This window comes from Glycine max, chromosome 10 (genome assembly GCF_000004515.6).
Source record: "Glycine max cultivar Williams 82 chromosome 10, Glycine_max_v4.0, whole genome shotgun sequence".
Classification (NCBI taxonomy): Eukaryota; Viridiplantae; Streptophyta; class Magnoliopsida; order Fabales; family Fabaceae; genus Glycine; species Glycine max.
Genome location: NC_038246.2, coordinates 38,001,239 through 38,013,443, shown reverse-complemented (window position 1 = coordinate 38,013,443; position 12,205 = coordinate 38,001,239). Strand labels below are relative to the sequence as shown.

The 12,205-nt window shown below is 34.1% G+C and overlaps 1 protein-coding gene and 1 long non-coding RNA gene across 2 annotated transcripts; one reads left to right on the top strand and one right to left on the bottom strand.

Moving 5' to 3' along the window:
* Positions 1-3,940: 3,940 nt before the first annotated feature.
* On the bottom strand, positions 3,941-5,479 carry LOC102660270 (uncharacterized). Its single transcript, XM_006589041.4, has 2 exons — positions 4,514-5,479; positions 3,941-4,420 (listed from the first exon to the last, which is right to left on the bottom strand). The coding sequence occupies exon 1, from the start codon at positions 5,301-5,303 to the stop codon at positions 4,569-4,571; it is 735 nt and encodes a 244-aa protein (XP_006589104.1). The 5' UTR covers positions 5,304-5,479; the 3' UTR covers positions 3,941-4,420; positions 4,514-4,568.
* Positions 5,480-11,395: 5,916 nt separating this feature from the next.
* Positions 11,396-11,652, top strand: LOC121172878 (uncharacterized). Its single transcript, XR_005886640.1, has 2 exons — positions 11,396-11,458; positions 11,553-11,652. It is a non-coding gene; the product is annotated as an uncharacterized lncRNA (long non-coding RNA).
* Positions 11,653-12,205: the final 553 nt, after the last annotated feature.

The following is a 12,205-nucleotide window of genomic DNA, read 5'->3' as shown; positions in this document are numbered from 1 at the left end:
TTAACATGCTAGTTCCATCACAAGTACTGCTCCATCCATCAAGGATTGTTTATTCAGTACCTAGTCTTGCAGCAATGAAAACTATTGTGTCACTGACAATTCTTTCAAGAGATGCAGATGGGCAAGATGTTAGCTTCGTCATATTAATTTGCCAGGCTCTGTAAGATGTGGAATGACTTGTGATTTACATACTGCATACGACTTCACTTCAAAGGATAGATTTACTTTTTTGACAATATATACATGGCATGCTTTATTCGTGAAGCTAGTTCATTCATTCTTCTTGGTTTTAATCAAATGGTCTCAACTCTCATAGTACAAGTTTTATGCATATTACCAGCTAGTGCTGACTGGTGTGGCAACTTAAGAGGGTCTTAGATTCTTTTAATTGACAGTTAACACTCGCATGCATGCACACGCACACTGGCATATTAAAAGCATGATCTCTTAATCTTGTTCATTTGCGGGAATTAACCTTTCTAATTTGTATGCTGCAGATGACTTTTCGGTACTCTACATCTATGGTAATTTGACAATGGTACCTACCAACTGCTATTTAAAAGAGAATTATTTTTCGTGGTCACTACCATAATGGCTTACTGTCTTTTTACTTATTGAGGTTCTATCCCGTGCTTTATTAGCTGAAAGGGATGGGAAGATTGCTGGAAAGCTACTTACTGTTGGTTGCTGATTTAATCAAGCTGGCAACTGAATGAAGTGGTGTTAATCAAATTCAAGGAAATATCTGTACTTGATATAAATAAATGATTTCATGACAAGTCATTTCTGGGCAGGGTCGTGTTAGTTGTTACTAGGAATTATGTTTTATTTTATTTTATTTTATTTTTTCTATACAATAGCAACAATTAGGTTTGAGTATAAGATTTCATGTAAACTACTCAAATCTCTTATCACTTAGCCAACTCTTGAGAGTTAAGGGTCGTGTTAGTCGTCGTTACATATTGGAAATAAGACACCTTGAGAAATTTCCATGTTCTTATAAACAAACATTTTCACCAACATTTCCATCTTTGTTTTTTTCTCACTTTTCTCCAATGAATTTTGTATCCAGATCCATCCTGTGGCTAACAACAGTCAAGTGATAAGGAGTGTCAAACTATTGAGCAACAAATAGTCAAATACATATATTTCAAGAAAATATATCTATCTTTTCAAATACTTTATTACTAAATAAATTTCCAGATAGCGTACATAATTTTTTTTTACCATGTTCACCAATGTTCTTAAAATCGAACTGATGATTGAGTTGATAAAGTTACTAGTCTAAGGTTCAATAGTCTAATTGTGGTTGAACCAATTTTATATTTTAATATTATATAATATTTTAAGTAATAAAATAATAGAAAATTGTAAGCAATCAGGATTAAAAATTATAAATTAATATAAATAACTAAATTATATGTTTTATAAGATAAAAATTAAGAATAATTGACAAAGTAATTGATATGAATGTATAATATTTAAATATGTATTTTTAATTTTTCTTAAATATATTTTAGATTAAATAAAAAACCCGGAACAAACCGATTTTTTACGCTAGTTTATCACCAGTTTGGACCGGTTCAAGTGGATTTGAGATGTCCCAATTTTTTGGAGTTACTGGGTTGGTGGTCATTAGACAGTTTTCCAATTTAACTAATTGACCAGCCGATTTGGTTCTAGTTTTCAAAAACAGTGATGATGACACTTACAATGATTCTACAAGGCTCGAATTATCTCATAAAAAGTAATTGTGATGTAGACAAAAATAATATATTGAGGTGAAACTCTAATTTTGATTAAAGTAAAACATAAAAAACACCTAAAAGAACTTGTCTTTTGAAATTATGCTTCCTTATTCATAAAAGTTGTTTTTATTTATGCTAATTCCTCTAAAATTCTCTAAACATTAGCTTAAGACATGATTTAATTACACTTTTAATTTAAGCCGTGTGATTTTGGTTATTTATTTATTTATTTATTTTCAAGTTAATTAATTTCTTTACTATTTTTAAGATTAAGTAAATTTCATCCTTCCATCAAATTTTTCATATCTATTTTTTTTAAAAGAATATATTCAAATATTTGGGAGTTTATGATATAATTCGGATATGGAATAATTTTAAATGTTTAAAAATATTATTTTTTTTTGTAAAAAATATTATTTTTGAAGGATGTGAGATTAAATTTGAAGAGAATTTTTTTTTTGTTTTGTTTTGAATCAGATTTTATGTTTTTGGTGGGTAATTTTTGAGTTGAAGATACAAAAAAAAAATAGATGATTTTGGACAAAATAAAATTGTCAGAATGAAATTAAAAATGTAACTAAACTGCTAAGGCATAAAATTCCGCAGGTTTCACAATTGTTGCCACATACAAATATATTTCATGTTTGAGTGACTTAAAATCATAGAGAACATTTTGGTTTAAAGTATCACAATTTTTTTTTCAGGAAAGTGACCTTGAAAATATCTTATTCCTATATTTGGTACAAATTTTTGAAGAACATTCTAAATTTTTTTTGTTCTCATAAATACAAATTAGGTATCTTGTAATTATATTTATAAGAATGGAAGTTAGTTTTTAGAGTACTACCTCCACTTCATTATTTCACATTTTTTTTCTATTTTTCTTTTTTCTTCAATTTTTCAATAATTCCTTTTTTCTTATAATTACTAAATGCCAATCAAACAAACTCGTGAGAATAGCACTTCTAGGAATAATATTCAAAAAAAATGTGATGATTTAAGGGTAAAGATTGATCTTCCCTTCTCTCTCCAACTTCTAACTGCAGATAATCCGCACCCCATAAGTACATAGATCTAGGATCTAAGAAAGTATGACAATCCTTACGTTCATGAGGATTAAACTGAAATTTTCAAATCAAAACTAGACTCTTAAATGATTTAGCTTTCCCCTCCTTGTTGGGTTTGGACCTTATACCTCTCTCTACACTATCACACAATAAAAATAGAGAATGATGTTTGTTCTGATTTATTTTGTGACTCTAGCAGATTCTTTAAAGTAGCTTCCACGTCACCACACCTTAAGTTCTGAATGCTCTTTATCAAAGATATCAACCATCAATACTCAATAGACATATGAAGATTGACCTTGTATGCCTCATTACCATTCACCACTTAATAGGTTTACTCAGTCCAAAATGACAGACCAAATAGCATCTTAAATTGTCTGTGGAGCATAATACTCGTGATAATAATTGATCTAGGACCTAAGCAGATTTAAACCACCACCTTCTCCACCCTCCTTCCCCCCAAATGCCGCCAGCACAAGAAAATAATAGGAGAAAGGGGGCTGTTCAACTGTGAGGCTAGCAGCAGAATATGAGCACAATTTGAACATCATCACTCACACAAAACATTCAAGAGCCAGTTTGAGAAGAAAGCAACACAAATAACAGCATGACATCCCCAGGCCATGCAGTGCATATACATACTAAGCTGCCTCGAAAAAACAGAAACTTCAGATTTCCATTAAAGACTAACATTCATGATTTTATTTCTCAGAAGGCCACGTGTCAAGTATTTTTACACTCAAAATTCAAGTCATTGAATTAGTACTGGAAAGATAATCTTTTGTTTTGGCCATTTCAAATGGTATGCAAGGCCACTTTGCTCAAGGCCTTTGGTGAATGTTTTCCTGTTGTGCTTTTAGTTTGCATATTATGCAGAATTTAGCATTTTCTGTACTTTCATTTTGGTGCTAGGCTGAGCATCCCTTATGCTTTCATCCACTAGCACTCTTAATTCAATAAAATTTTAACTTATCTAAAAAAGAGGTAAACAAGGCCACAAGATAACTTTTACCATGAGAATTAAAACGGAACATCAAGAGCCGATGGAGAAACTGTTGATTTTCAACAGTTTATTAGGCATATGAAACCTAAACCTGACATTAAATTGAATACAAACAGCAACTCTAGCAAATTACTAACCAGTTCTCAAATATATGCAACACATAGCTGATCAAACGTGAAATCTGCTATGGCCCAAGTCTAATCTAAAATCTACCCAATGAAAAAAGAAACCCTAAATCCAACCAATTCCAAAATTGATAGCTAATAAATCCAAGATAACCAAAATTAAGTGTGAGGAGTCTGTCACCACTCACCATCAGTCACCTAATATAGGAACTAAAAAGAAAATGGACTAACATATGATGATACTGACAAAGGGAACAACAAAAAATGTGCATGACGTAATTACAGGCGGGGCACTTAAAATGAAATAGAGTCGCATAATCACAATACTACGGAGGCTTTACAAGGGAATAATGGAGTGGATAATGAAACGAATCAGCCGTATGCTTTGAGGAAAAAAAAATCCCAAAACAAATAAAATGTGTTCTTACTCAGAATTCCACTGCAAAACTCTAGAACACACTCACTCTCTTCCTCTACCTGCACAATTCAAAACGAGGTGTTATTCATAACGTAAGCCACAAAACTGCATTCACGGAAGAAAGAAAACAAAATCGAAAAAGAAAAAATAACCTTGATAAATCCGAATGGTTTTTCCAGAGCAAAATGTTAGTAGAGGCAACATGAACTACGCTACTCGATTCGGCAATTTGGCGTGGTTGTTCCCATTTTTGTTGACAGGGGGAGTCAAGGACATCGCCTCAGTTTTAACCTTACCCTGACCTCCCCCGAAGCCATTGAGCTCTTCTTTTTTATTACTCACAACATTGTTATGATTATGATTCATTCCCAAGTACTTGCTGTTTGAAGCCTCGAAGGTGCCTTCAAGTCCGAGGCGCTTGATCTTGTCGACGATGGAGCAATGGTCAAGAGCATCCCTGGCCCTCTTTCTCGCCAGGGCGGCCTCGCGGACGGTGCGTTCGACTCTGGTCCTGGCGAGGGCGAGGGATTTGGAGACGGATGCCGCCGCGATCTTGCAGGCGCAGAGGAGGATGATGGCGCGGCGTTTATCTAATGGAGCGGTAGAATCTGGGAAGAAGGAGAAGGTTTGTTGGGAGCAAGGGGGACAGAGGAAGGGGGAAGGAGGAGGGGAAGGGAGGCAGGAGAGGTGAGTGAGGGAGGAGCATTTGGTGCATGAGACGAAGCGGTGGGCGAAGGCGGAGGAGGTGACGGAGAGAGGCTGGTCGAAGAAGTCGAAGCAGGAGGGGCAGAAGGAGGAGGGATGGAGGCGGAGGACGCAGGATGTGCACAGGTGGCGGTTCATGCCGCGCATCCAGAGCCGGTGGAGGAGGCGCCGCTCCTTCGAGCTGCAGTTGCCGCATTCGCCCTTCAGGGGGAAGCTGGTGGTGGGTGGAGGGTTCATGGCAATTGAGAGGGATTTAGGGTTTTGGAGAGTGAAAAAGGATCAGAATAACCGTGAAACGGATCCCTTCCTGATCTGCTTTGATGACAGGCTCTTTTACTTGCTTCTTCCTCAGAGTTAAGTTTTATTTTTTTTTAATTTATGACTTTAAAGTTATAAGTTTTTTTTATAAATAATGTGTTTTTTTTACTGGGATTTTTTATTTACTTATATTTTTTGTTTTTTTTTTCAATTGTAAATAATTTTATTTATTAAATCATTAAATAAATAATTTTAATTTTACTTGTTATTAATTTTTTTAATATATTGTATATATTTTTTATATGATTTTATTTAATATGTTATATATTTTTAAAAAATATATAAAATAAAAAGTATTTACAAAATATATAACATATTAAATAAAAAATCCTAAAACAGTAAAAACATACTATGATTTCAAAGTCGTAAAATTAAAAAAAAAAATTGCAACTTTGAAATTGTAATTTTTTTTTTAAAAAAAAAAACTTAAGCACTTTGAAGTCATAAATAATTTTTTTTTACATTAAAGTTGTAAATAATTTTAAGACTTTGTTACTCAAAAATCATAACAACCGTTATGACTTACCCCTTTTTAGAAATAATTTGAAAATGATCCCATATGAAAAAGTCGAAAAAAAATAAAGATGTGCCTGAATGGTAACCCCACCAAGAGAAAACTAACTTTGTTTTTTTTTTTTTCCGGGAAACAAACTAACTTCACAATACTAAACTATAATTAAAGTATTTCATAAAAAATATATATTTAAAATAGGGTTAATTAAGTTTTTAGTTCTTAAATTATGGGGTTTTGAATTTTTGGTCCATAAACTATTTTTTTTTATAAAAAAAAACTGGTCCGTAAAGAATTTTTCGTTATTAAAAATAATCTCTATAGTTAATATTTTATGTTGAGTGATGAAATGTCATGAAATAAGACAGATTAAATGTCATGTATGTCACATATATGTAATTGTTGAACCCTAATACTCCAAACACCCACCCATGAACGTACACCAACCAAACACTCATTAGGAGATCTGCGACGTAGAACAACAATTCATCCTCTTCATCTGCAATCTATGGTATTTGTGGTCACTTAAGTAGACATCTCAACACTTAACGAAGATTGTTAACGGCGAAGACTATATTTAATAATTACAAATTTTTTAGGAATCAAATTTTTTAATGTAACAATAATAATGTATAGGATTTTATTAATGATTTTTTTTTTTTACAAAATCATTAAGTATTTTTAATACTTACTTGAAGTGATTTATTTGAGTCGGTTAAAATTATTACTAGTGAAAGATTGATCCGAAATAATTGAAAATTAAGATTTTTTTTATTGATTCGGATGAGATTTCAGATCTTATTATGAAAACCAATCTAATCCTACTACTATTACATATAGCAAATCATACGAGATATTTTTATATTTTTAATTATCTTTTACTATATTTATTATATATATTCTATTACTTATTTAATAAATTATTTTAAAAAATAAAAAGACTAAAATAAAAATATATGCATAAATTCAACTATATTTTGAAATTTTTATCCATAATTTTTACATTAAAACATGTATTAATGTTTCCAATAAAAAATGTATTAATGTAAAAAATAATAATTTTGAGTATTTTCATAATAAAAGAAATGCTACTAACATATTTTCTAACACAATTTTAATTATTGGATAATATTTATTTAAAATCATAAAAATTCGTGAGTCTCTTTTTTTATTTAACAAATTTCACTCATCGTTTTTTAAATTTTAAATAAAATTTAACAAATAATAAAGAATAAATTAGAAAAATTATCCTAGAATATGTTACTAACATTGTGCTACTAGCGTGCTTACGCTGGTAATCAATGCAACCTTTTATTTTTCTTTTTAAATAAAATTAAGTGTAAACAACAAAATATGTAAGTGGAAAATAAGTTGTATTGTCTATTTGAGAAACTTCACATCTATTTTTGTTGTAATGTTAGAAGATCATATAACGGAAATACAAATTTGAACAAAGGTGCTTGAGTGGAGGTGCAGATCCAATACAAGGCTTTTGCATATTCAGTGTTTATTTTATTTTAGGGAGTTGCTACGTGCACCCAGCAAACAGTGAAGTGGCGAAACTGCTCTTCAACAATTATTCTTCCGGAAGAAGGTTCTTCCGGAAAAGTTCCGGAAATAATTTTTCCGGAAAGTTTCCGGAAGAATCTTCTTCCGGAAGATTAATTTGTGTCTTCCGGAAATACTCACAGACAATTTCCGGAAGAACGTCATCCGGAATGTTTCCGGAAGAAGCTTCTTCCGGAAGACTTCCGGAAGACAATGGAATTCTTCCGGAAGAAGCTTCTTCCGGAAGTTAGTTTTTTTTTTTAATGCGTATGTAATGACGATTTTGCCCTTGTGTAAATTTCTTTAAATTAACGTCTTCAGGCTGTGTTTTACTGCGCTTTCTTTGTTTCTTCTTCCGTTTGCTTTGTTTCTTCTTCCGTTTGCTTTGTTTCTTCTTCCGTTTGCTTTGTTTGTTTCTTCTGTTTGCTGTTGTTTCGGTGGTGGTCCCTTCAGCAGTCTGTTGGTGGTCCCGTGAAGTGAAGTATTTGAAGATTTGGTGGTCCCGTGTTCCGTATTTGAAGTTTTATTAGTGGCTGTTGTTCCTATTTTGTCGGAGGTACGCGTTTATTTCGTTTTCCGGTTAGCTTTTAGAGAAGAAAAACAGTAAAAAATGTATCCGGAAGAAATTTTAGGCACAGAAGGAGGAAGGTCCGGAATGACCACTTCCGGATGAAGGTCTTCCGGAAGTTACGAAGGCCAATTCCGGAAGAAGTGCTTCCGGAAACTACTTCCGGAAGCACTTCTTCCGGAATTGGCCTTCGTAACTTCCGGAAAACCTTCTTCCGGAATGTTAAATTATTACTAATTTATTTTAATTTCTGTTTTATAATTTTTTTAATTTCTGTTTTATATATATTTCTGTTAGTTAATAATGAATTATTGGTTTAATTAGGTATAATGATATATATTGTGGATTATAATTTTTTTTGTTTTATAATGGTATATATATATATATATATATATATATATATTTCTGTTTTATAATTTTTTTTTTATTTCTGGTTTATATATGTTGTGGATTATTGATTTAATTAGGTATAATGGTATAATATTAAATGATTTAGGTAACTTAAATGTATAATGGTACAAAAATGTTTTATTAGTTGTTTATTATAGTGATAAGTTTAGTTTAAGTAAATAATGTAGTTATAAATTTAGAATATAGTGATAATTTTAATATAGTCGTGTATGATGCATATGTCCTATTAATATGTTTGTTATTTAAGGTGTAGTAAATTTTTGGATGTGGTTATATGATAATTTGAATGTACTTGTGTATGATGCATATGTCCTTAAGATGGACGAAGATCAATGGAGGTATGACTTTGCGATGTCACAAGAAGTTCATATGGATTATGATTATGATAATCAAGAAGAATGTGGAGTGAATGAACGACATGTCGATTGTTCAAATGCTTTTAATACATCTCAGGTAATCATAGATAATTTGAGTCATTGGTTGAATTGATGGTTTGTACGAAAATTAATGTGTTAGGGTTGCGTTGTAGGTATTCGCTACTCGAGATGATGTTTTGCAATGGGCTCGAACAGTTGCCCATGAAAATGGATTTGTTGCAGTGATTATGAGATCTGACACAGAGACCGGTAGCAGAGGAAGAAGTTCATTTGTGTTAATTGGGTGTGAAAGGAGTGGTACGTACAAGTGTAGAAATAAAGAATTCGTTAGAAAAGACACCGGGAGTAGGAAATGTGGTTGTCCCTTCAGGCTTCGTGGGAAACCAGTGCGTGGAGGGGAAGGTTGGATGGTGAAGTTGATCTGTGGGATTCATAATCATGAATTGGCGAAGTCCTTAGTTGGACATCCATACGCCGGGCGATTGACTAAGGAAGAAAAGAAAATTATTGCTGATATGACAAAGTCGATGGTGAAACCGAAAAACATCTTGCTAACGTTGAAGGAACACAATGCCGACAGTTACACCACGATAAAGCAAATTTACAATGCAAGAAGTGCATATCGTTCTTCAATAAGAGGAGCTGATACCGAAATGCAGCATCTGATGAAGCTTCTCGAACGTGATCAATACATTCATTGGCATAGATTGAAGGATGAAGTTGTGGTGCGTGATCTGTTTTGGTGTCACCCAGATGCAGTAAAGTTATGCAATGCATGTCATCTAGTGTTTTTTATAGACAGTACCTACAAAACAAACAGGTACAGACTCCCACTACTTGACTTTGTTGGAGTGACACCAACGGCGATGACATTCTCTGCTGGGTTTGCATATCTGGAGGCTGAGCGTGTTAATAATATTGTATGGGCTTTGGAACGATTTCGAGGCCTATTTTTAAGACACGATCGCCTCCCTCTTGTTATTGTCACTGACAGAGACCTAGCACTGATGAATGCAGTGAAAACTGTGTTTCCCGAGTCTACTAATTTGTTGTGCAGGTTTCATATCGATAAGAATGTGAAGGCGAAGTGCAAATCTTTAATCGGGGAAAAAAATGCGTGGGACTATGTAATGGATAACTGGGGTACTTTGGTTGATTGTCCGTCCGAATACGAGTTCCATGAGTCATATCAGAAGTTTCAAGTTGCTTGTTCGCCTTGGCCGATGTTCGTTGACTATGTTAATGACACATGGATTATCCCCCACAAGGAAAAATTTATTACAGCATGGACGAATAAGGTCATGCACCTAGGCAACACAACAACAAACAGGTATTAACAACTGATTTTATTTGTTAGTAACGATTAATATTAAATGGTATTTAATTGTTGTATATTTTCATGTTTGTTGTGTATTTTAAATGTAAGGTTGAATCAACTCATTGGGCTCTCAAAAGAGTACTACAAAATAGCGTTGGAGACCTATGTAGTGTTTGGGATGCCATGAACAACATGATCACGCTGCAACACGTCGAAATTAAAGCATCCTTTGAAACCAGTACGCATGTGGTTGGCCATGTATATAAAAAAACCTTATACAAGAGGCTTCTTGGGATGATTTCGAGGGATGCTTTAAATCAGATTGCTTCTGAGATTGACCGTCTACGTTATCTCGGCAACAATCTCTCTTCTTGTGGTTGTGTGATGAGAAGCACGCACGGGCTTCCTTGTGCATGTGAGCTTTCTAGGTATACTGCTAGCAGCATCCCATTGGAGTCAGTCCATCTTTTTTGGAGGAGACTTTGCTTTTCAGACCAAGGGTTATGTGAGACGGAAGTCACCATCAAGGAAGAAATAGAGGTCATATCTAAAAGGTTTGATGAACTTGATGTGGCTGGCAAAGTAAATCTGAAGAGTAAACTTCGAGAAATCGCATACCCTGATCATAACTCTATGTGCCCTCCTCCATCAAAGGTGAACACTAAAGGTGCACCGAAGAAACCGATGAAAAGAAGTCAAACATCCACAAAGCGTGATCCGTCTTACTGGGAGTATGTTGATGCTTTTCATTCTGTTCAAAGCAGCAACTCTCCAGTGAAACGAAGTGCATCATGTTCTCAACCGCGTCAGCCAACAAGGATCATCCCGATGTTGGATCAATTTGCGTCATTCTTTCAAGGTTTCATTCGTGACGTTGTGGATGTGAAAGCGGACGGTAACTGTGGATATCGGTCCATTGGCGCTTTATTAGGTATGGGGGAAGATTCGTGGCCGTTAGTGCGTAATGAATTGCTTAAAGAACTTGGCAGGTGGTCGCATGAGTACATGAACCTCTTCGGTGGCACAGAGAGATTTGAACAATTAAAGTTGTCCCTACTTGTTGATGGATTTTCAAAGGTATGTTTTTAGGTTAATTTTTTTTAATAACAATGTTTAAATTACTTACATGTGTATGTTTGGTTCATTCAGGTTAGTGTGGACAAGTGGATGGATATAACAGACATGGGATATGTGATTGCTTCACGGTATAACGTAATCCTTGTATCGTTGTCCCAACAACAAAGCATGACATTTTTCCCTCTTAGAAGTCAACCACCACCTGACTCTTCTGGCCACCGCATCATATGTGTCGGTCACGTGTTTGGAAATCATTTTGTTCAGGTACATTGAATATAGTTAGTGTAATTATGCAATGACTTCGCTTGTTCGTTTGGCACGGTCAGCGCATGATATAATGTTTGTTCATGTACAACAGGTTTATTTGAAAGACCATTGTCCGTTGCCGCCCCCAGCGCTGTTGTGGTCAACCAATTGTTATTCTCAGGCAAAGCAATGGGCAATTCCATATATTAGTAGAATGCAGGAATACACAAGCTTGATGTCATTCAAAACACACTATGTAGACCTAAATGAAGACTAAACATTCATTGTTTATTTATTTGTATTCATTATGCGATATAATTCGTTGTAACCCGTCACTAACCAATTAATATTATCAACTACTCGTTTGGTTAAGCAAGGAAATTGTTGGTCCAACAAAAATCATTTACGCGTACAGCATACATCATTGTCATAATTGACAACACATAATGACATGCATGCGTGTTACAGTTTGAGCGTGACAACACATTGGTTGACTTCAGTACACATTTTGAAACTAGCAGTCGCTCAACAACACATTGGTTGACTTGACTACACATTAGCGACAACACATTGGCTGACTTGACTACACATTTACGCGTGTCTATTTTTTTGTAAACAAAGTTAAACAAAGGCTCGGTCACAACCATCTATATATATGGCAGACTAGGCTACTAAATCACACATTATCTTGCTTTCAAATAATCTCCCAACTGATACACAAACTATGGCATTTCTAGGAGAAACTAGCAGTCAGACGATTGTCAA

Bases quoted from the DNA above. Each gene is read 5' to 3' on its own strand.
- LOC102660270 (XM_006589041.4), bottom strand. From the start codon at position 5,303: ATGAACCCTCCACCCACCACCAGCTTCCCCCTGAAGGGCGAATGCGGC.